The sequence below is a fragment of the Corvus moneduloides genome, chromosome 22 (genome assembly GCF_009650955.1).
Source record: "Corvus moneduloides isolate bCorMon1 chromosome 22, bCorMon1.pri, whole genome shotgun sequence".
Classification (NCBI taxonomy): Eukaryota; Metazoa; Chordata; class Aves; order Passeriformes; family Corvidae; genus Corvus; species Corvus moneduloides.
Genome location: NC_045497.1, coordinates 7,346,051 through 7,368,981, shown reverse-complemented (window position 1 = coordinate 7,368,981; position 22,931 = coordinate 7,346,051). Strand labels below are relative to the sequence as shown.

At 61.1% G+C, this 22,931-nt stretch overlaps 2 protein-coding genes across 8 annotated transcripts in view; both read right to left on the bottom strand.

Annotated features, from left to right (window-relative positions):
* Window positions 1-6,602, bottom strand: part of USP48 (ubiquitin specific peptidase 48) — a 30,370-nt gene extending 23,768 nt beyond the window's left edge. For 3 of the 4 annotated variants that reach the window (XR_004244169.1, XM_032131595.1, XM_032131597.1), the window contains exons 1-8: window positions 6,397-6,602; window positions 5,302-5,422; window positions 5,077-5,218; window positions 3,849-3,976; window positions 2,432-2,556; window positions 1,763-1,871; window positions 436-569; window positions 184-266 (exon numbers count right to left, since the gene is read on the bottom strand). Coding sequence is in view for 3 of the 4 variants with exons in the window: in XM_032131595.1 (XP_031987486.1) it covers window positions 184-266; window positions 436-569; window positions 1,763-1,871; window positions 2,432-2,556; window positions 3,849-3,976; window positions 5,077-5,218; window positions 5,302-5,422; window positions 6,397-6,530 (976 nt within the window). In the remaining variant the exon portion in view is untranslated. Of the gene's footprint in view, window positions 1-183; window positions 267-435; window positions 570-1,762; window positions 1,872-2,431; window positions 2,557-2,633; window positions 2,733-3,848; window positions 3,977-5,076; window positions 5,219-5,301; window positions 5,423-6,396 lie in introns of those variants that run through there. The other variant, XM_032131596.1, reaches the window with a different exon arrangement.
* Window positions 6,603-7,659: 1,057 nt separating this feature from the next.
* HSPG2 (heparan sulfate proteoglycan 2) overlaps window positions 7,660-22,931 on the bottom strand; it is a 39,800-nt gene continuing 24,528 nt past the window's right edge. For 2 of the 4 annotated variants that reach the window (XM_032131471.1, XM_032131472.1), the window contains 41 exons: window positions 22,692-22,843; window positions 22,206-22,344; window positions 21,931-22,088; window positions 21,460-21,598; window positions 21,225-21,376; window positions 20,991-21,129; window positions 20,757-20,908; window positions 20,533-20,671; window positions 20,297-20,448; window positions 20,075-20,213; window positions 19,841-19,992; window positions 19,616-19,754; window positions 19,382-19,525; window positions 19,173-19,307; window positions 18,532-18,713; window positions 18,265-18,457; window positions 17,999-18,178; window positions 16,249-16,509; window positions 15,775-15,970; window positions 15,595-15,692; window positions 14,834-15,100; window positions 14,647-14,759; window positions 14,415-14,562; window positions 14,215-14,331; window positions 13,874-13,958; window positions 13,644-13,788; window positions 13,474-13,573; window positions 13,280-13,389; window positions 13,097-13,205; window positions 12,918-13,016; window positions 12,168-12,389; window positions 11,190-11,422; window positions 10,654-10,756; window positions 9,947-10,084; window positions 9,263-9,316; window positions 9,096-9,171; window positions 8,886-8,964; window positions 8,718-8,788; window positions 8,526-8,609; window positions 8,351-8,454; window positions 7,660-7,899 (listed from right to left, as the gene is read on the bottom strand). In XM_032131471.1, coding sequence (XP_031987362.1) covers window positions 7,736-7,899; window positions 8,351-8,454; window positions 8,526-8,609; window positions 8,718-8,788; window positions 8,886-8,964; window positions 9,096-9,171; window positions 9,263-9,316; window positions 9,947-10,084; window positions 10,654-10,756; window positions 11,190-11,422; window positions 12,168-12,389; window positions 12,918-13,016; window positions 13,097-13,205; window positions 13,280-13,389; window positions 13,474-13,573; window positions 13,644-13,788; window positions 13,874-13,958; window positions 14,215-14,331; window positions 14,415-14,562; window positions 14,647-14,759; window positions 14,834-15,100; window positions 15,595-15,692; window positions 15,775-15,970; window positions 16,249-16,509; window positions 17,999-18,178; window positions 18,265-18,457; window positions 18,532-18,713; window positions 19,173-19,307; window positions 19,382-19,525; window positions 19,616-19,754; window positions 19,841-19,992; window positions 20,075-20,213; window positions 20,297-20,448; window positions 20,533-20,671; window positions 20,757-20,908; window positions 20,991-21,129; window positions 21,225-21,376; window positions 21,460-21,598; window positions 21,931-22,088; window positions 22,206-22,344; window positions 22,692-22,843 — 5,762 coding nt within the window. In that variant the 3' untranslated portion in view covers window positions 7,660-7,735. The remainder of the gene's footprint in view (window positions 7,900-8,350; window positions 8,455-8,525; window positions 8,610-8,717; window positions 8,789-8,885; window positions 8,965-9,095; window positions 9,172-9,262; window positions 9,317-9,946; window positions 10,085-10,653; window positions 10,757-11,189; window positions 11,423-12,167; window positions 12,390-12,917; window positions 13,017-13,096; window positions 13,206-13,279; window positions 13,390-13,473; window positions 13,574-13,643; window positions 13,789-13,873; window positions 13,959-14,214; window positions 14,332-14,414; window positions 14,563-14,646; window positions 14,760-14,833; window positions 15,101-15,594; window positions 15,693-15,774; window positions 15,971-16,248; window positions 16,510-17,998; window positions 18,179-18,264; window positions 18,458-18,531; window positions 18,714-19,172; window positions 19,308-19,381; window positions 19,526-19,615; window positions 19,755-19,840; window positions 19,993-20,074; window positions 20,214-20,296; window positions 20,449-20,532; window positions 20,672-20,756; window positions 20,909-20,990; window positions 21,130-21,224; window positions 21,377-21,459; window positions 21,599-21,930; window positions 22,089-22,205; window positions 22,345-22,691; window positions 22,844-22,931) is intronic. The other 2 variants (XM_032131473.1, XM_032131474.1) reach the window with 2 other exon arrangements.

The window sequence follows — 22,931 nt, the reverse complement described above, 5'->3', positions numbered from 1 at the left end:
AAGCCCCAACGCCCAACCCGGCCTTGGATGCTTGCAGGGATCCAGGGGCAGCCACAGCTTCTCTGGGCACCCTGTGCCAAGGGCCTCCCCACCCTCACAGGGAGGAATTTCCTCCTAAACAGAATTACAGAGATCTGCCAAGAAGCAATAGGAAAAGATAACAGAACACTGTCCCAAACTCACTTTTTTGCTCCATGAAAGGCTCCATGTCCAGCAGCTCTGAGAAGCCGATGTAGGTGTTCAGCTTCTTCTTGTGGCCAGTTTGTCTGTGCAGAGGGAAAGCTTCGGCTCAGGGCACAGCAGTAACAGCTCACATCCCAAAATAACTCCCCTGAACATCCCCAGAGAGGCTCAGACACCCCGACACCCCTCAAATTAAAGCAGGAAGAGCAGGGCAAGTGACTTCCCAAAGAGCTTCCAGGGGTTCCCACTCACCTGTCAAACACAAAGCGCATGAGCTGCAGGTTGAGGGTGCAGGGCAGGCTGAGCAGCCGGATCTTCCTCGTGGCGTTCTGCTTGCTCTGACAAGTCTCACAAAAATAACGATTGTCCCCTTCTAATTTTTCCTCCTGAGTGTGGAGAGGCAGAGGGAAAGGTCTTGAGAACATGTCACCTCTGAAAAGTCAATTGAGCTACTCAACAGCTGGAGAGTGAGAAGCACCAAAGTTATTTTAACTATTTAAATCTCTTTTTAGCTGCTTCCCAAATTTTTCTCTGAGTTAAAGACACACTAATAACTGCCCTTTACAGCATGGCCATAGCAGGCTGCTCTCACTTTAAGACAAATTTTAGACTGAATCAAGCCCCATTCCAAGTTCTCAGGTCTCTTACTCTTGCTCCTCGCTTGACTGAGTTGCTTTATACCAAAGAAAGTAATTAAATCACCCCTTTTATGAGTTCACGTGGACCCAGTTAATGTAAAGCCACATTTTAGCCTGGAAACTACAGCCCTCTGCTCAGCCACCCAAAACCACCGTGCAAGAGTCACTCATTGCCTAAGCAGATCCAAGGGCAGGATTAGGCCAGAGGAAAATTCCAACCCCTCTAAAAGACATCACAGGGCTGTTTGTGTGAAGCAGGAGCAGACAAATGTCAAGTTCACTGATTCAGGAGTTTAATATGTGCACCCAAACCAGTTTTTTTTTCATAGCAGACCTTCCAGGCAGGGTAACTGGTTTGCTGAGTGCACCAGCTACCGAGGAGCTCAGGGTAGGGGTTCGGGTTAGCTCTGTCCTAAATAATTTGAGTGGAATCCACACCTTAGTGTGCCAGAGCTGAACTTCAGATCCAGGCAAATTTTCAAGCTGAATTGAGAGCACTTGCAGCTGTTCCTGCAGCTATTCCCGGAGCTCCCTGGTACTTCTGAGAGCACATTTTTCAGCAGGGAATGTCTCCTGTTGCTATGCAGATGAGCACTGACACAGAAAACATGGAAAGCAGCCGTTCTCACAGTGCTATCTGTGACAAAGCAGGCAGAGACTTCTCCCTAACTTTCCTGGCAAAGTATTTTAACTAAAAATGCAACTTCCAAGTGCTTTTTAAAGCCATAACAGGAGCATGTGATATCACAGAACCATTCCTTGCTCTATGCCTCAATCCTCATTTTTTGGGTCTGCAGAAAAAACCATTTTCACTTAAATGCATCTCACCGAGCCAAGTCAGTGGCTTCGCTCTGACACCGACCTCGAAGGCTGTGAATTGGAGGAAGGAATTGAAATTCCTTGCTAAAAATAGCAGGACTCCAACCCCAGCGAGCTCATACCTTGAGGAATTCTGTTATGCAGTCTGTCAACTGCTTGTGTCCTTGGATGTTTAGCTCCAGCTCGTAAAATTTAGACACCAGTTTAGATTCTCTGCCACACTGGTTGCAGCTGGGATGGGAAAGAAGAGAAAAATTTATCTGAGGACAGGTCATGGCTCACATGTCAGGGCTCCCCAGCCTTTAGTAAAATATTCCTTGAATAAAACCAGGAGAAAAAGTGAAGTCAGGGCTAAGGAGATCCTTGTGCTGCTCCACAGCACAAAAACTCCAGAAGAAGGTTTAAACAGCTTAACAGCACCTACCAGGACCTGTCACGACTCGCATGCCCCATCTTATATTATTTTTAAGGGGAAATTCATAGCTCTGAGAACACAGGAATGAAAATACAACACCCAGGACACTGTTTTTTGGCTGCAGGACCTGCCACTCCATTAGCTCACTTGCAGGTTTAATTGGTAAATTCCCATTAAAGGATTAAAAGCAGCTGGAGAACTGTCACAGCAACACCACACGCACAGGAACAGGAAAGGAAAAGGTAAATATTTCTAAGAAAGTGTTTCTGCTGCAGCTTAACTGTCTGCTCTGGTTGTTAGGAGGGATCTCCCCCTCCCAAATCCTTCTAAAAATTTAAATATTTACAAAAAGGGTCTTCCCAAAACTATTACTTACACCGTGACATAGGCATACTCTCCACAGAACTGCTTTTGCACAATGTTCCGGACATCTGGGTTTTTCTGTTTGGACAAAGTATCTTCCAGCAGGGACATGAACAGCTTGGAAAACTCCTGGGCGTCCTGAAAGAGAAAACCAAGTTCATTAACAATCCACCACAGCACAATCCCATCCCTGTCACTAACTCACTGCTAATTACCCCGAGCCCTCCACACAGGCTGTGCCGAGGCTCCGTGCACTGCATGGAAAACAAAGACCAGGCAGGAGAACTAAGGAAAACAGAGGAATTTGGCTAAAGGGAGCGTGAGGCCCTCGGTGTGGGAGCACAGCGGGAGCTGCCCTGGATCCCCGCCAGCCCTGCCGGGGGCTTCGACTTCTGCCCCGCTCCTCCCAGGATTCTGGAAGGGATAAAAACCCTCCTGTGGAGCTTTCGAGCCATTTGATCCTCATTTTTGCAGCTGTCCCTGCTCAGATCAGAGGTGAGAAGAGAAATAAAAACACCCCAAATATGAGAAGCCGCCCTGTGGGTGATCCCGGCGATGCTCCACAGCTTCCCCACACCCAGCTCGGGGCCTTTCTCTCCCACCCTGGTTCTCCTCTCCCAAAAACAAACAGGTTTTGGCCTTTCTCAGCTGCCTTTTGGTGTCCCTGGCCAGCTTCCTTCCCCTCCTGACCCTCCCAAGGAAACATTTGCCAGTGCCCCAGCTCTTCCTCCAAAACCTCCTCTTACCTCTCCAAGTGCATTTCCAAGCCGTGCCCCTCTCCCAGGCTCTCTCCAGCTGCAGCCCCACAGGGCCCCGCAGCACTCACCTCCCACATGCTCCCCTCAGGTCCTGGCTGCCTCCTGCTGATCCACCTCAGCCTGGGGATCTCTTCATCCCTGGGAGGGCCCTTCCACCACCCAACCCCCTGCTCCCGGGGAGGAGCAGCCCATGAACACCTGCAGAAGGACCCTGACTGCAGCTCTGGCTCCCACCTGGCCCCATCCCATCGCTCCTGGGCTTCATCCCACCCTTCCCTTGGCTCCTCCTGATCTGCACTCATCACTTCCTAGCCTCATTCCATTGCTCCTTGGGCTCCTCCTTATGTCCCTGTACTCATCCCATTGTCCCATGTCCTGATCCCATCACTCCCTGGGCTCCTCCTTGTCTCCCTGTTCTTATCCCGTTCCTCCTCAGGATCCTCCTCATCTCCCTGGCCCCATCCCATCACTCCCTGGGCTCTTCCTGATCCCTCTGTGCTCCTGATGCCCCTGGTCCCCTCCTGTTCCCCCCCTGCACTCTGGGAGGGGCCTGGAGCCCCACCTCCCCCTTCATCTTTGCATCCAGAAGCCAGACCTAGCTGGGAATTGCCCAGTGACCACCCAAGGGTGATTCCCAACTTCTGGAAGTGTCAGGAACGCCCTCCTACACACCTGCTGCTGCCCCGTGTCCAGCCCCAAGGCCTTGACAAAGCCCGAGGGGTCGATGTAGCGCCGCTTGCTGTTCTGCAGCAGAGCAAACAGGTACTGCAGGTGCTCACAGATGGTCTGGGGTTCATAATCTGGGGAAAACACAAGGCACAGCAGGAACTCAGGGTGAGAATGGATCGCTAAACGTGTTTCACTTGTTCTGGTTTTGTCAGGGGAAATTAAAACTAAAAGTGATGGGGTTGGAAGGTGGTTTGAGTTGTCAGGAAAACTGAAGTGGATCACGTAGGGGATGGTGGCAAATCCCAGCACAAGCCAAACAGAGAATAATTTAGGTTGGAAAAAATCCTTAGGATCATCAAGTCCAACTGTAAATATTTACTTTCTGAAACTTCCAGAGAGGAGGGTGGAGCCAGGCTCTGCTCCCAGAGAACAAGGGACCGGATGAGAGGAAATGACCTTGAGTTGCACCAGGGGAGGTCTAGGTTGGATATTAGGGAAAATTCCTTCATGGAGAGGGTGGTCAGGCTCTGGAACAGGCTGCTCAGGGCAGTGGTGGAGTCACCATCCCTGGAAGTGCTCAAAAAAATGTCTGGATGTGGCACCTTGGTACATGGGTTAATGGTGGGCCTGACAGTGGTGGGGGAATGGTCGGACTGATAATCTTGGAGGAGTTTCCCAGCCTTAGGAATTCCACGATCCTGCAGTGCCCAGCGCGAGCTGTGAGTGAAGGGTTTACACAGCATGCACCAATTACCCCGAGAAACAGCTTCTTATTTACCCCAGGAACTGAAACATCATTTAAAACCACCAACAAACAGGAGCAGAGCTGAGGCAGCTGTGCTGACCCAGAGCTTCCCTGGGAAAAGTACCCAAGCCCAGGAAAAACTGGGAGCCTTAATCCTATCTGGGACCCAAATTTCAGCCCTGCCATGGGGTAAGTGCAGCTCTGTGACAGCACAGACCAGCCCTGATCCACATGTTCCACCACCACTAGGCTACTTTGGGAAGCAAGACCAAACCAAACCACCATTTTCAACCAGCTCAGGTCACTCTGATCTAAGAAATAACTTGGATTAAGGTTGGTTCGTTCCCAAAATCCAGGTGATGACTCAAAACTAACAGTGCAGCGATGGGATGTACGGCTGTAGCTTCACCCGTGGATTCTCCTGAAAAACCTTATCCCAACGTGCGGTTTCAGGAGGAAAGGAACAAATCCCTTTCTCCCACGCACCTGTGTCCTTGGGAACGCTGTCCCCGCAGGCGCTGGGGCACAGGTAGAGCGCCTGCCGCAGCTCCAGGTTCAGGAACCACATCTGCAGGAAGGTGTTCACGTAGCACGTGGCGCCGAGGTTCGTCAGGCCCACGAAGGCGTTCTAGGGGGCAGAGACAGGGCCAGGGGTCACCTCCCCACGTCCCCAGTGCCGCCCTGGGCCCCAGGGGTGGGGTCTGGGGGTACCTTCTTGCGGCGCTCGCAGTTGGGGTCGTCGATGTTGTGGAAGCTGTTCTCATCGATCTCGCCCAGCCACACGTGCTCCCCGATGCCCACCAGGCAGTTGGGGTTCCCCCGGCAGTTCCTCCTGGGGAGCCAGACCCCAGCGGTCACCCCCACGTCCCTCAGGGGCTGGGAGGGGTGACAGTGGGGGATGTGGGGGCAAGGACAAGGGGAAGCCCATAATGTTGAATGGGATGAGAGACGGAACACTCCCCCCCAAAAACGGTGGTCATGGGTGAGGAAGGAGGTGGAGAACCAGAGGGGTTTTTACCAACCGCTGATGGTAAAAAGGGGACCCCATAGGACAGTATGGAACCAAGGGGTCTCCTACATCTGGGAAGCCAGGCAGGGAGAGGGGTCACCTCAACTCCAGGGTAAGTGCCCTCTATCCAGGTGAGGAGAGGGGTTCTCTACAACCCACAGGGATCCCCTATAAATGGGGAGCCTCGCAGAGAGAGGAGTCCCCACAACCCTGGGGTGGAAGTAGTTCCTTATATCTGAGAAGCCAGGCAACGATAGGGGTCACCTACAGCCCCGGGGTTTTTCTATAAATGGGGAGGGACAAGCAAGGAGAGGGGACCCCACAACCCCATGGGGGCTCCCCTATGTCTGAAGAGCCCAGCAGCTGGTGCCCAGGGCGGTGCACTGTATCTGGTGAGCCGGGTAGGGAGGAGGGTCCCCCACGACCCCAAGGGAGTTCCCCTACATCTGAGGAGCCAGAGAACGAGAGGAGTTCCCCACAACCCGGCGGGAGGCCCCTGTGTTTGAGCAGACAGGGACAGAGGTTCCCCACCACCCCAAGGGAGTCCCCTGTATCTGGGGAGCCCCACAAGGAGACCGTGCATAGGGCCACCCCAGCCCCGGGGAATGGGGGTCCCCGAGAAAGGAACATGGGGGAGCCTCCACCGACGCCGGGGGACCTCGGAAGGGGCGGGGAACGCCCCGCGCCTCACGGGGGGAGGGAACACAGGGTGTCCCCCAGCCCTGGGGGCCGGGGAAGCCCCCAGATCCCAAGCGCGCTGTGGGGAGGGTTCGGTGCCCGGCCCGGCCCCGCGGTACCGGCAGGCGCCGCGCTGGCAAGGCTCCAGCCGGACGCGATAGGCCGCCTCGATGTGCTCCTGCGCCACCGCCTCGGGCGGCACCGTCTCGGTCCAGCGCCACGCCGCCTTCTCCAGCTGCAGCCGCGGCGCCATCGCTCCCGCCGGCGCCCCGGGGCTGCCCCGGCCCGGCCCGGTCCTTGCCCCGGCCCTTGTCCCGGTCCCGGTCCTTGTCCCGGTCCCGCCCGGCCCCTCCCGCCGCCGTCAGGGCCGGTGACGCCACGAGCGCGACGCGCTGACGGCGCGAGGCGCTGACGTTACCGGGCCGCGACGCGCGGGGCGCTGGGGGCGGGGCTTCCGCCCCGGGGAGTGGCTGGGGCGCGCCGGGTACCGGCTCGCGCCGCCGGGGGCGGGGCCCTGGGCGCCCAGGGGCGGGGCTTGCGTGAGCGGCGGGAGGGGCGTGACCGGCGTGACACGGGGGCGTGGCTATCCGCACGGTGGGCGTGGCTACCCCGCACGGTGGGCGTGGCCGGTGTGACACGGGGGCGTGGCTACCCCACGCTGTGGGCGTGGCTTTCGCTATGTGGGCGGGGCCTGTGGCGCGGGGCCGCGCTGGGTCCCATCGCCTCCCCCCCACCCACCCCGTGCCCCCCCGAGCCCCCCAGCCCAGCACCCCCGCCAGACCCCTCTGCACCCCTGTGCCATTCCCCCGGGCCCCTCTACCGCACGGACCCGCGCCGTAACACCCCGGAGCCCCTGAACCCCCACACCACACCCCCCTATACCACCCCCCGCGCCCCAATACCGTAACCCCTCCATACCACACCTCCCTATGCCACAACCTCCCGGGCCCCCGTACACCCCTGCACCCCCACACTGTCCCCCCTAAATCCTCCCCCTATACCCCCCCTCCTACAGCACCCCCAAACCATCTCGCTCACACCATAGCCCCCTGCACTCCAAAACCAATACAGCTCCCCCGTATGCTCCCACCACCCCCCAGCCTCATGCCCCCCCTCCCATCCCCCCGTCCCCTCATATTGCCCCGGCGCAGCCCCAAACACGGCAGCCGCGCTGGTTGTCTCTCCTTTAATAGCTGTCCCCGCGGGGGGGTCCCCGCCAGCACCCCGATTGTCCCCCGCGCCCCCACCCCGCCGCCACCCCGGGGGGCACCCAGGCGGCCCGGCCGCCCCTGCACAGTTTCGGGGGGCCGGTGGAAGGGGGGTGTAAACATTTTTGGGGGTCCCGGCCCCCCCCCCCCGGAGTCACCCCAGGGCAGCGAAGCACCGTTTCCTCCTGGTGGTTTTTTTTGAAAAGAATAAAATTGGCCAAATTCCCCCCAAACTCTGTTTCGGGGGGCGTTAGGAGGGGCAGGGGGGCACAGGGGAGCCCCCCACGGCGCCGTGCCGGAGGTCGATGGGGTGTCGGGGGATCCCGGCGGACTCCAGCGCCAGTCCCCGCACGCACCCCGAGAGGCCGGAGCTGAACTTGCCGGCGGTCAGGGCACGGGGGTCGGGGGCACCGCCTGCGGGGGGACACGGGGCCACGTGGGTGGGGGGCACCTGCTGCGCCCACCCGTGTCCTGGCCTGGGACACCTGCCCGTGTCTCTCTCGTGTCCCAGCAGGTGTCCCCACCCCACGTACCACTATGGGTCCCACCCAGTGTCCATCCCACGTCCCTCCCTGCGTCCCACCCTGTGTTCCACCATGTCCCATCCTGTGTCCATCCCGTGTCCATGCCATATCCCATCCCACAACTGTGTCCCACCCCATCTCCATCCCCTGTGCCATCCCATGCCTCACCCTGCCTATCCCACCTCCACCCTTCGGCCATTCTATGTCCCGCCCCTGTTCAATCTCATCTTCATCCCACATTTTCCGCCCTAATGTTCATTCTCTGTCCTCTCCATGTCCATCCCACATCCATTTGACCCGTCCCTCCCCGTGTCCCCCCATGTCCCCATGTCCCACCATACCCACGTAGATGCTGCCCTCGGTGTTGGCCATGATGTTGGATCCGGGTGATTCCCCACTCACCGGCTCCTCTCCGTCCACCTGCAGCTGCCCACGCCGGCCCTCCCTGCGGGGCACCGTCAGCACCTGCACCCCAACCCCACCCCGACCCCACACCACCCACAGACCCCCGCCCACCTCGTCACCGTCACCCGGTGCCACTCGCCGTCATTGATGGGGTCTTCAGAGGTGATGGTGGCCTCGCCACTGCCCAGCTGGTAGCTGTGGGGGGCACAGTGTCAGAATGCATGGCACCTTGGAGGCACCTTGTGGGGCTCAGGGGACCCCTGGGTGCCACACACCACACCAGGTGACCCCGGTCACCCTCACCTGAACACCAGGTGTCCATCCTTCAGCCCGAGGCCGAGGAAATCTTTGGCTTTGCCACCCTCGCCGGGCTCCTGCGGGTGCAGCAGGGGTGAGCAGGGGGGTACCGGGACCCCCACCCCGAGGGGGTCTCACAGGCGGTGCCCTCCCTGTCCCCCATCCCCGTCTTACCGCGCCGTGCCACAGCAGCAGCCCCTGTGCACTGCGCGTCCGCAGCTCCAGCTCGATGGTCTCGGGAGCCTCGGGGGGGCTGCGAGGGGAGGGGGGTGATGGGGGCAGCACCCAAAAAGGGAGGGATGCCGTGGGGGGGTGCAGCACCCCAAAAAGGGGGTGGTGCCATGGGGGGGGCAGCACCCACCCGCGGTGTGCTGTGTCACTCACCCGCGAGGGAAGAGGTGCCCGGGAAGGGCCAGGTAGGATCCATCCTGGAACGCAGCACTGAACTGCCCAGGAGCGTCTGGGGAAAGATGAGGGTCAGGGGGGGATGGGAGGAGGGGGCCCCACCCGCATTTTGGGGGGAAAAAGGGGAAATACGTGCAGGGACCCACCGCCACCCCCGCTGCCCTCCTGCCAGTCCTGCTCCAGCTCTGCCAGCGCCGAGCCTGCGGGAGAAGAGGGGGGAAAGCGGGGGCATGTATTCCCCCACCATGTCCCCAGCTGTCTCCAGTTGTTCCCAGGTATCCCCAAGTATTCCCCAAGGGTATATCCTCAACCGTGTCCCTAGGTGTCCCCCCATGTCCCCAGATGGCTTCAATTATTCCCAGGTATTCCCAAGTATTCCCCAAGCGTGTGTCCCTGCCATGCCCCCAGGTGTCTCTCTGTGTCCTCAGTTGTCCCTCTGTGTCCTCAGTCGATCCCCAAGGGTCTCCAGGTGTCCCCAGGTGTGTCCCCCCCCATGTCTGCAAGTGTCCTCCAAGTGTCCCTAAGTACCTCCTCCCACGTTCCCAAGTTTCCCCCATGTCCCCACATGTCCCAAGCTGTCTCAAAATGTCCCCAGGTATTTCCAAGTATCCCCAAGTGTGTGTGTGTCCCTTGTGTCCCTGGGTGTCCCCGTGCCTTTCCTTTGTCGCCCCCATCCCCCAGTGACCTGAGGTGTCCCTCTGTGTCTTCAAGTGTCCCAAGGTGTTCCCCCCTTGCCCCTCCATGTGCTCCCCCCTCACTGTGCTGGCAGTGTCCCTGCATGCTCCCCGTGTTCCCAAGGTGTCCCCCCTGTCCCTGCATTGTCCCCTCACGGTGCTGGCAGCGGGACCCGCTGTATCCCGGGGGGCAGCGGCAGGAGCCATGGACACAGGAGCCACCGTGCAAGCAGGGCCGTGAGGGGTGACAGCCCTCGGCCTCCTCCTCCTCCTCCTCCTCCTCGCAGCGCGGGCCTGGGGACAGCGGGACACAGTCACCAGGGGGTGACAGGTGAGTGTGCACGGCCCACATGGGCACGGCACCCACAGGGCACACCGGGCACAGGTGTGTGCAGGGAATGTGTGTGAGCTGCGTGTGCACATGGCACGGGTGTGTGCAGGGAACACACGCAGCTCACACACACACAGGTACAGCACACACACACACAGCACGCACACACAGCACACACATGTGCACAGTGCACACGGATGCACAGCATGCACACACACAAGAATGTGCTCACACACACAGTGCACACACACACACTGCACAAATGCATGCACAGCCCACACATCACATGCAGTGAACACACACAAATGCACACGCAGTGCACACACACGCAGCACACGCACAGGCAGTGCACACAGGCACACGGCACACGTGCATGCGCAGCCCACACACGCAGTGCACACACGCAGCACATGCACACGCGCTAACGCACATGCACACACGCACGCACAGCACACATGTACAAATGTGCACACAGTACACACACGTGTGCAAACGCCCCAGGCCCCCCCCTCAGCCCTGTCCCCGCTCTCACCGCGGGTCCCCGGCCGGCACGGGGCACGGTGGCCGCAGGGCCGCACCCCCCAGCTGCGCAGGAACCGCTCCCGCAGCTCCACACGCTTCCCGCTGATGGACACCTGCAGGGACACCGCCCAGCCGTCACCTCCCTGCCAGCGGGGTCACTTCCCGACCGGGACACCAAGGGGGTCACCCCCCACCAAGGGGACACCAGGGAGGGTCACCTCTCCAACGAGGGGACATCAACAAGGGGACACCAATGGCACCACCCCCCAGCCAAGAGGGTCACTCCCCACCAAGGGGACAGACACCAAGGCCGGGGGTCACCAACCGAGTGAGGGAGCTCCAGCAAGGGGATGTGAAGGGAAGTCACCTCCCCAGCAACGGGGTCCCCTCCCAACCAAGGGGACACCAAGAGGGGTCATCCCCCAGCAAGGGGACATCAGTGGGGGTCACCTCCCTCCCCAGCAAGGGGATCACCAGTATGGGGGAGTCACCTCCCCTCCTGAGGGGCGTCACCTCCCCTCCAAGGGGACACAAGGGGGGTCTCACCTCTCCAATGCAGCCGCGGAAGGAGGCATTGGTGGGGGGGCGCAGGGGGGGCTCGGTGCCCCCCAGGTACAGGGGGCTGCGCAGGTTGAGCCCCTGGCTCTTGCCGGGCGAGGAGCGCTTCACCGGGGCAGCGTCGTCCACCACCAGCGTCCCATCCTTGTGCACCCGCTCAGCTGTCACCCAGTGCCACTGGCCCAGGGCCACCGGCTCTGTGCTCCGCAGCACTGCTGGGCCTGTGGGGACAGGGGTGGTGTCACGGGGGGACGCCAGGGGACAACCAGGGATGTGCAGGGACCTGAGATGAGGCCTGGGTGATGGTTGGGGACCCTGGTGATGCTTGAGGATCCCAGTGGTGACAAGGGACTCTGGAAGGACCTGGGGACCTCAAGGAAGTCAAGGTAGCAGGGTCATGCCTGGGGACCCCAGTGGTGCCAGAAGACCCCAGTGACAATTGTGGACCCCAATGTGGCCAAGGGACCACAGTGATACTTGGGGACCTCAATGAGGTCAAAGGAACAATTGGGGTTATAAGTGATACCAGGGGATCCCAGTGGTGTGACAGTGGTGCCTGGGGACACTGGCAGTGCCTGGGGACCCAGAGGATAGTGGGGGACGCTAGGGATGTAATGCCAGGGGACCCTAGTGACACCACGGTACTTCAAAGATGCCAAGGGGACCTGAAGAATGCCCAGCAACCCCTGGGGACAGCAGGGGACCCCACTGATGTTCAGGGACCCTAGCAGCACCTGGGGACCCCAGTGAGGCCAAGGTGCCAGGGGATCCCAGTGATGCTTGGGGACCAGGATGACTCCCAGGGGCCCCAGTGACACTTGGGGACTCCAGTGGTGCCAGGGGACCTCACTGTGGCTCAGGGACTCCTCTGATACCAGTGAACCCTGGTAATGCCGTGTCACCCCCTTACTCCCAGGGTCCCCAGTGCCACCCCTCTGCAGTGCCCCCTGTCCCTGTGCCACCCACCTGAGCCCAGCTCGTAGCGGAACTCGAGGTGGCCACCGATCATGGCCAAGGCCACGAAGTCCTCGACAGGGGCGGCTTTGCCGGCGCTGAAGAGCAGGAGCCCGTCAGGTGCCAGCGGCAGGAACTCGACCTCCAGCCGCAGCTCGTGGTGCACGTTGGTGAGGGGCGGGTATGAGACGAAGGCTCCCTCCTCATCGAAGGACGGCACGTTCACCACCTCACCTGCACATCCCAGTCAGTGCCCAGTGTGGGACACCCCATCCTCAGGGTGGGACCTCCAGCTCCATCCTCAGAGCAACATCCATCCACAGCCTTCATCCCCAGGGTGGGACATCTATCCATCCCTCCGTCCCTCCGTTCGTCCATCCGTCCGTCCCTCCGTCCATCCCCAACCTTCATCCCCATGATGGGACCCCATCATCCATCCCCAGCCTCCATCCTCACCCTCCAACCCCACAGTGGGGCCTGATGTCCAGCCCCATGGTGAGACCCAACCTTCATCCCCAGGAGGGGACCGCAGCCTCCATCCCCATGGTGCCCATCTTTCCAGGCTGGTCCTGATCTCCGTGCCAGTGTCCCCAGGGTGGTACCCATACCCATCTCCATCCTCATCCCCATCTCCGTTTTCCATTTCCATCTCCATCCCCATGTCCCCAGGGTGGTCCCAGCCATGTCCCCATTTCCCTGGGGTGGTCCCCACCCCGTCCCCATGTCCCAGGATGGTGCCAGATGTGTCCCTGTGTCGCTCACCCTCAGTGCACCGCTCCCCAGTCTTGCCCAGGTGGCAGCGGCAGGTGTAGCCCTGCCCGTCCAGCCGGTTGACGCAGGTGGCATCAGGCCCACATGCCTCTGTGGGGTGACAAGCCATGAGCACCCATCCCGGAGGGGCCCTGGGATGACGTCTCCATGGAGGGAGAGGTGTCACCTACCCGGGTGACAGTGCAAAGCCTGCGAGTACTCGCAGTTGCTGCCAGTGAAGCCATGGGGACATCGGCAGACGTAGGTGCCGCTCTTGTCATCCTGGCACACGCCGCCGTTCTGGGTGAGGGGTGACATGGGTGTCAGCAGTGGGCAGGGATGGGTGGGCATCACCTCCTCCCCTCCATCCTCACCTGGCACGGCCGGTCCTGGCAGGTGGGACAGTTGGTGACACCATGTGCCTGCAGGTCCATGTCCCCAAAGGCCACCTCCTCCCCTTGGATGCGGAGCTGGCGCACGCAGCCTGAGGGGTGGTGGAGATGGGCAGAACTGACACATGACGCCCGGCGTCCCCTCACCCCGGTGCCCCCCAGAACCCACCACTCACCCATGAAACCCCGGCTGAGCCCCGTCTTTGCCACAGCGCCAATGTCAGGGTACCCGCCCAGGTACAGCTCCTCGTTCAGATCCAGCCCTTGAAACTTCCCCTGCAGGCACAAGAGGGTGGGCACCACCTCCAGCACCCTGACCCCACCCAACAGCCCCCCAAGCTGATACCTGGGAGGTGCCGTTGACTGCGGGGTGCCCGTCCAGGCCCAGCGAGCCCCAGGTGAGGTTGCGGAGCAGCCGCACGGTGTGGAACTCACCCAGCCGCAGTGCTGTGGGGTGACGGATGGTGGCCATGCCCGAGCCAGCATCAAACCTGATTTTTTGGGGGTACAAGGGGTGTGGGTGATTGCTGGTGCCCATCTCCCACCTCTCCCATAGCACCTTCTCATAGGTCTCACCTAAATTCGGGGCGTCCACCCACCAACCCAAAGGAGATGAAGTCAGCACCACTGGTTTTCCGCTGCCCGTTGTAGAGGAGAAGCCCTGAGGGGTGACAGGGGATCAGGTGGGACAGTCCCCATCCTGAGGTGAGGGACACGTCCTAGGGAACCCCAAAATCCTCCCAGAATGGAGGAGAAACCCCCCATAAATTGGAGGCTCCCAGATGAACAGAGAATGGGAGGTAAAAGGAGGGCAAGGGGAGCATGAAGGGAGAGGAGCATGAAGGCAGGGAAGGGAGGGGGAAATGCTGGAGGGGGCATGAAGGGGGACACAGGACACGTGAGGGACACAGGCTCACCATCGGCAGCATCAGGTCGGAAGGTGATGAGGATCTCAAACCTCTTGTAGGCATCCTTGATGGTGGGCAGGGGGAGGAAGGAGCGGGGCGACTGCCCGAAATAGGGGACCACGTGCTCTGCAGGGACGGGGGGGTCAGAAGGGGTGGGGCACGTCACCCCCCGCTCCCGTGCATCCATCTGTCCGTCTGTCTGTCCTCACCTTGCACCTTCAGCACGTAGTAAGCTGTCTGCTGCCCGCGGTGGTTGGCGGCCACGCAGGTGTAGACGCCGGCATCCTCGGGGCGCACGGCCGGCAGCGTCAGCACGTTCCCCTGCACCCTGGCACCTGCTGGCAGCTCTCCCTCCAGCTGTGGCACAGCAGGGGGGGGGTCAGCACCCACAGGCAGCCCCCACAGCCCATGCCACCCCCACCCTCCATCCCTCCATCACACCTTGCTCCAGGTAATCTCTGGCACCGGGAAGCCGGATGCCAAGCACGGCAAAACGGCCGCGGATCCGATGGACACCTCCTTCACCTCTGGCTGCCCGGTGATTTGAGGAGCGGCTGGGGACGCACAGAGGTGTAACCACCCTGTGGGCACACGGTGTGTGTCCCCACCTCCGTGTCCCCATGCTCACCCTGCACGTGGAGGATGACGTGGGACTGGACGGTGCCCACGGCATTGGTGGCGGTGCAGCGGTACTGCCCGGCGTCCACCCGCTCCACCTGCTCGATGGTGAGGGTGCCAGCGCGGACCAGCACCCCGGGGCGGATGCGGCCCCCTACTTTGCTCCAGGTGACATGGGGACGGGGTTCCCCCAAGCCCAGGCACTCCAGCTCCACTGTTGTCCCTGCCAGCACCGTCTGCACCGCGGTCCGGATGTTGATCAGGGCTCTGGGGAGAGCTTGGGGGAACAGTGGGGTTCTGGGGTGAGCCCTCGGCACAGGGAGGCATCACAGTCTGGCACCAGAGTGGGAGATAGGGAAAAATGGGGTTCCTGAGGGATGTGGGGCAATTGGGGTGGCTGTGGGAAGGGGGAGAGGTCAGAGGTGCTGGAGTCCTTGTGAGCATGGGGAGACATGGGGGGTACCAGGGTGGACATGGGTGTGGGAAGAGATAGGGGGCACTGGGGTGTCCGTAGGGGTGGGGAGAGATTGATTGTGTTGGGGTGTCCACAGGCATGGGGAAGAGTGGGAGGTATTGGGGTGTCTGCTGGCTTGAGGAGAGATTTGGGGTCACCATGGGCGGTGGGGGTATCTGGGTACCTGTGAGTGTAGGGAAATGGAAGGTGCTGGGGAGCCCTTCGGTGTGGGGACATGGGGGTCTCGGGGTGCTCTTGTTAGTGGGGGACAGGTCAGGGGGTGCCCGTGTCCCCTGGTGCCAGGGTGACACTCCTACCCTGGACAGTGAGGGTGGCCCTGTCCTCCGCCTGCCCGCCCGGGGCGCTGGCCCGGCACACGTACACGCCCTGCGCCCCCGCCGCCAGCTCCGGCATCCTGCGGGGACACCACCAGGGTGAGAGACCCCACGGAGGGCCAGGGTGGGGGTCCCACTTCCCTGTCCCGCGTTCCTCCTTACCGCAGCACCCCGTCCCGCACGCTGTGGGTGGGGGGCAGCTCCCCACCTTCCTTCAGCCACTCCACACGGGCACGGGAGTCCCCAGAGACAGAGCAGGCGAATTCGGCGGTGCCACCCACCCCCTTGACGAGGCTCCCTGGTGTCACCTGCACCACCAAGGGACTGCCAGCGATGCCCCCACCTTCACCAGCATCACCTGGAAGGAATGCAGAGCCCCAGTGCTACCCAGTGGCACTTGCATCACCCATGGGGGATGGAGAGCCCCGGTGGTATCCAGCAACACCAGGATAACCTGGATGGGGTGCAGACTCCCAGTGGTACCCAACGGCATCACCCAGGAGGGATGCGGAGCCCCAGTGGTACCCGTCAGCACTGGGATCGCCTGGGCGGGACGCAGAGCTCTGAGGGCACCCGGCGGCACTGCCACCACCCAATGTGGAGCACCCATGGTACCCGGGCTGGGGATGGGCTCACCATGAACAGCCACACGGGCAAAGGCCTCGGCGGTGCCGACACGGTTGGTGACGACGCAGCGGTAGGTGCCGGCGTCGGTGGCGGCCGCGGGGCTGAGGCGGAGGAGGCCGGCGCGGTGGGCCGCACGTGCCGAGAGGCTGCCATTCACCTTGTCCCAGGTGTAGTGCAGCGGGGGGGTGCCGTGGGCCAGGCACTGCACCTGCAGCGCGTCACCCGCCCGCACCACCGTGTCCTCTGGGAGGATGGTGGCGTACGGAGGTGCTGCGAGACAGGTGGAACCATCAGTCGGGACAGGGCCAGGAATGGGTCAGCGGGGCAAGGAGGGTGTTGGTGGGGGCAGGTAGGGTGTGATGGAGATGGGCGTGTGTTGGGATGGATGAGAGTTGGATGGATCTACGAGGAAGGGGTGGATAGAGGAATGTGAGAGGAGATGGAGATATGGATGTCTGGGATGGCCAGGACTGACAGATGAATCCACCAGGAAGGAAGGGATGGATGGATGGATGGATGGATGGATGATTGCAGAGTTTGAGAGGAGATGGCCAGTTGGGTGTGTGCTGAGACGGATGATGCACAGGGAGAAGGGGGATGCAGGAGTCAGGAAATGCAGAGGTGGATGTGAGCTGGAAAGATTGAATGATGGATGAACGTACCAGGAAGAGGTGGATGGATAAGTTTGAGAGGAGATTGAGAGATGACAGTATGCTGGGATGGATCACATGGATGGATGTACAAGGAAGGGATGGATGGAAAAGGTGTGAGAGGAGATGGAGAGATGGATGTGAACGGGGATGGGTGAGTGATGGATGAATCCCCAAGGAAGAGGTAGGTGTGGGGGTGGATGGATCGATGACCGGCAGAGTGTGAGAGCAGGTGGCGAGTTGGGCGTGTGCTGGGATGGATGAGATGGATGATGCACGAGGAAGGAATGGATGGAAGGGTGTGAGAGGAGATGGAGAGATGGCATGTCCTGGGATGGACCAGAGATGGGTAGATGCACAAGGATGAGATGCATGGAGGGGTGTGAGAGGAACCGGAGAGAGGAATGTCAGTTGAAGTGGGTGAGCAATGGATGAATCCACCAGGAAGGGATGGATGGAGAGGTGTGAGAGGAGATGGAGAGATGGATGCGAGCTGGGATGGATGAGAGAGGGGGAATTCACAAGGATGAGATGGACGGAAGAGCAAGGAGATGGGGAGATGGGTGTGTGCTGGGATCGATGAATCCACAAGGAAAAGACAGACAGAGAGGTGTGAGCAGAGATGGAGAGATGGACGTGAGCTGTGATGGATGAGTGATGGGTGAATCCACAAGAAAGAAAGCGATGCAAGAGTAAGGGAGATGAAGAGATGGGTGTATGCTGGGATGAATGAGATGGATGGATCCATGAGGAAGAGGTGGAAGGAGAGATATGAGCAAAGAGATGGGTTTGAGCTGGGATGGATGAGCCATGGATGGATCCATGGTGGATGGATATATGGACAGATGAGAGAGCAGAAGTGGAGATGGACATGCACAAGGATGGGACAAGCAGGTGGACACATCCATGGGAAGGGTTGGTGATGGAGCTTGAGAGGAGGAGGATGAGTGCTGGGATGGAGTGAGGATGGTCCCACAAGGAAGGGCTGCATGTAAGGGTGGGAGTGGCAATGGAGGTGGCCACATGCAGAGGAAGGACAGGTGATGGCCACAGGAGAGGTGGCAGCAGGAACCCAGGGGCACCCCAGCCCCCCACTGTCCCCTCCTTACTCTCCACATCGAGGGTGACAAAGACTTCGGTGAAACCGACAGGGCTGCTGGCATTGCAGATGTACTGGCCCGAGTCCTGCTGCGCGGCACGAGGGATGACCAGGCTGCCGTTCACCACGCGGTGCTGCCAGGGCAGGGGTGCCCGCAGCTTCGACCACTCAATCCGGGGTGCTGGGTCACCTATGACCACACCATGCCCATCACCGAGGTGTCAGGTACTGCTCAGGACACCCCTTCTCCACCACGGTCCTCCAGGCTCCCCATACCTCTGGCCATGCAGTGCAGTGTGGCCGTGTCCCCGGCCACCACGGTGACGGTAGATGGTGCGGTGACCTCGGGGGCCCCGGGGTGCCGCTGCGCTGACTCCACGCTGACGTCCACCCGTGCCTGGGCTGAGCCCAGGGCACTGTGTGCTGTGCACACGTAGGTCCCGGCGTGCTCCGGCTTGGCCGGTGACAGCTGGGGGGGGACAGGGTGGGGATGAGCACCAGGCACTGCCCGGTGCCCCATGGTGCCCCTGGGTGCCCCCTCACCTGTAGGATGGCCTGGCTGTCCATGTGCAGCAGTGTCTGGTGCTCCACCTTCTGCCGGGAGCCCAGCCGGCTCCAGCGCACCAGTGGCCGTGGCTCGCCCCGGCCCAGGCACTCCAGGCTCAGGGATTTGCCCTCCTTCACTGTCACGGGGCCTGGTGGCATCACTGACACCGTGGGGGCACCTGGAGAAGGAGGAAGACATTGGGGTGGGGATTAGGACACCACCATGAAGGACGTTGGCCTGGCCACAGGGACACCCATCACCTTGGGAGCATTGGGAGCATGGGAGGAAATGAGCATGAGGGTGGGGATGGGGACACAATATCTCAGGAGCATCCAAAGCCCATGGAGGACATCAGCATGGGGGATGGGGACATCACAACTCCTGGGGCCCCAGGAAGGGCACCAGCATGGGGACATGGGCACCACCACTCCAGGACAATTTGAAGCATGGAGAGGAGATGGGGATAGGGACACCATTGCTCCAGTGGTATCTGGATGACATGGAGGACACCAGCATGGTGACAGGGAGCCCACCCTGAGGGCATCTGGAGCACGTGGAGAACATGGGGATGGGGACACCAATGGAGACACCTGGAGCATATGGAGACAGGGACAGGGCCACCCTGGCCACCTCATACCTTGCACCACGAGGTTGACGACGCTGCTGGCGACGCCGAAGCGGTTGGAGGCCACGCAGTGGTAGGCACCCTGGTTGCCCACGTGGGCACCGGTGATGGAGATGACTGAGCCGTTGGCGCTGATCTTCACATTGTCTGGGCAAGGAGGAGCCATCAGCACCAGGGCCACCCTGGGGACCATGCCAGGGCCACCCTGGGGACTACCATACCTTGGAGGTGCTGGCCAGGCCCCATCCGCCAAGTGATGTTGACAGGCCGGGCACCATCGTGGACACGGCACTTGAAGGTGGCATCCTCACCCGGTGCCACCGCCATGCTGTGTGGGTCGATGGAGATGATGGGGCTCTGCAGACCTGTGGGGACAAAGGGACAGAGAGGCCACAAGGTCACTCACATCCCCTATTTCCCCCCAGCATCCTCCCTCACCCCGTGGCCACACTCACGGTAGCTGGAGCTGTCACGGGAGGTGACAGTGACAAAGACAGTGGCCTCGCGGGCAACACTGCCCGTGTCAGCCCGGCACACGTACTCTCCCGAATCGGCCACCGAGAGCTGCGACAGCCGCAACCGGGACCCTGAAATCTGAGGATGTCATGACAGAAGGTGGTGGCATCACCCAGCCATGCGCAGCCACCACCGTCCCCCACCCCGCCGGTGTCCCCACCTACCTGGTGCTTGGCTGGGAGGGCCCCACCACGCTTGTACCATGTGATGGTGGCCTGTCCCTGGCCGGCGACCACGCAGTCCAGGTCCAGGGTCTGTCCCTCGGTGACAGAGGATGCCGAGGACTCAATGTGGATGGGTGGCGTGACGCCGGTGGCTGCATGGGCACAGTTGAGGGTGAACGGCCCCAGTGGTCCCTGACACCAGTGGGGACCTGTCCCCTGGAGGGTGGCACTCACAGTGGGATGGGTTGGCTCCGTCATCGATGGTGACGATGAGGGACGTCTCCTGCGTGATGCCGCCTGATGTCACCCGGCACACGTACTCCCCTGAGTCGGCTGCTGTCACCTGGGGGATGCGCAGGCGGGTGCCCGACACCTGGAGGGGACAATTAGGGGACAAGTCATCACCGTAGAGCAGGGGATGGGACAAATTCAGGGGGACCCTCCCCTGTCCCCTACCTGGTGGCCAACGGGCAGGGAGTCACCACGCTTGTACCACGTCACAGTGGTGGGGCCTGACCCTGCCACCACGCAGTTGAGGTCCAGGGTCTGTCCCTCGGCGATGGCCGAGGACAAGGACTCGATGCGGAGGGGCTGGGAGATGCCAGAGGCTGGGGGAGGACAGGGAAAGGGAACGTTTATCACCAAGGCGACCCTCGATTGTCCCCAAGCACTGTCCTCTCTCTCACACTCACTGTAATAGGTGTCGGCGCTGCTGGGCACGGTGACAATGACAGATGCCTCCTGGGTGACGGTCCCCAGGGTCACCCGGCACACGTACTCTCCCGAATCAGCCACTGCCACTTGGGTAAGGCGCAAGCGGGTCCCCGACACCTGGGGAGGTGACAAGTTGAGGACACATCAGTACCTGATGCATAGTTGTAGCCTGCAGGGCAAAGCCACCTCCCCCATGTCCCACCTGGCTGTTTGGTGGCAGAGCTCCCCCACGCCGGTACCAGGTGACATGAGGATGACCCTGTCCTGCCACCATGCAGTTGAGGTCCAGTGTCTGTCCCTCGGTGACAGCAGCGGAGGAGGTCTCGATCCTCACTGGTGGTGTGACACCAACGGCTGGGGGTGGCAATAGGGTCAGCAGGGTCACCACTGTGTGTCCTCACCATGCCCCTATGTCACCTCTCACCCATCCCAGTACCGTAAGAGGAGCCAGCACCAGTCTGGATGGTGACGATGAGGGATGTCTCATGTGTGACACTGCCCGATGTCACCCGGCACACGTACTCGCCCGAATCGGCCGCTGTCACCTGGGGGATGCGCAGGCGGGTGCCCGACACCTGGAGGGGTGACACACATGAGAACGGGGACATACACCCCTCAACACCACCAAAAATCCCTTTTCCATCCCAAAATGCTCCTCTGTGTCCCCTACCTGGTGCTTGGCTGGGAGGGATCCCCCGCGCCTGTACCAGGTGACAGTGGCCTGTCCCTGCCCGGCCACGATGCAGTTGAGGTCCAGGGTCTGTCCCTCGGCCACGGAGGAGGACGAGGACTCAATGCGCACTGGAGGGGTGACACCAGCGGCTGGAGACAGAGACAGGAGGGTCACCCCAAGGACGGTGGCACTGTCCCCCAGTCCTCAGTCACCTCCTCCTGTCCCCACTCACGGTAGGTGCTGGCACTGCTGGGCTGGATGGTCACCATGATGGAGATCTCCTTGGTGGTGGCCCCGCTGGTCACCCGGCACACGTACTCACCCGAGTCGGCCGCTGTCACCTGCAGCAGCCGCAGCCGGGAGCCAGACACCTGTGGGGAGGGGACATGGGGGTCACTGAGGCCATCAGCTCTGGCAAGGGGTCATCTGGGATTGCACAAGGCCACTTGAGCTTGCACAGGGTCACTTTGGGCTTGCATGGGCCACCTGGGCTTATGTGGGGTCATTTGGGCTTCCTTGGGGTCACTTGGTCTTCCCTGGGATCACTCGGGGTTCCATGGTCATGGGGCCACCTGGGCCTGCCCAGGACCAGCCAGCCTTGTATGGGGTCCCCAGGACTTGCATGGGCCACCTGGTCTTGCCCAGAGCTGTGTGTCATTCCCATCCATCCTGCTTGGTGACATCCCTGCTCTGTGTCCCCTACCTGGTGCTTGGCCGGGAGGGTCCCCCCGCGCTTGTACCAGGTGACAATGGCCTGCGCAGGGCTGGCAATGACACAGTTGAGGTCCAGGGTCTGTCCCTCGGTCACAGGGGATGACAGGGACGAGGACTCAATGCGCAGTGGGGTCGTGCTGCTCGGGGCTGGGGAGCAAGATGGGTTAGACACTGTGACCACCACCATGTGTGACCCTCCCAGGGACACCGGGAGCAGTGTCACCCCCCCGTGGGTAACCTCCCGTGTTCCCTGTCCCCACTCACAGTAGGCACCAGCACTGCTGGGCTGGATGGTCACCATGATGGAGGTTTCCTTGGTGGTGGCCCCGCTGGTCACCCGGCACACGTACTCGCCTGAGTCAGCCGCTGTCACCTGCAGCAGCCGCAGCCGGGAGCCAGACACCTGTGGGGAGGGGACATGGGGGTCACTGGGGCGAGTTGGGGTTCCATGGGGCCACCAGGGCTTGAATGGGACCACCAGGGCTTGCATGGGACCACCAGGGCTTGCATGGGCTACTTGGACTTGCAATGTATGAGCTACATGGGCTTCTGTAGGCCACCTAACCTTGCATGGGCCACCAGGGCTTGCATGGGGTTTCCTGCTCTTGTATGGGGTCACCTGGGCCTATAAGGGGCCACCCGGGCTTTCATGGGACCATCTGCATTTCCATGGGCCACCCAGGCTTGCCCACAGCTGTGGGTCAACTGCATCCACCCCCTTTGGTGACATCCCTGCTCTGTGTCCCCTACCTGGTGCTTGGCCGGGAGGGTTCCCCCGCGCTTGTACCAGGTGACAGTGGCTTGTGCGGGGCTGGCGATGACACAGTTGAGGTCCAGGGTCTGTCCCTCGACCACGGCAGAGGATGGGGAGTCGATGCGCAGGGGAGTCGTGTTGCCCGGGGCTGGGGACCGAGACAGGAGGGTGACACCAGTGACACCAGTGACCACAGTCTCTGTGTCTCGCCTCGCCAGTATGGGCACCTGAGCCAT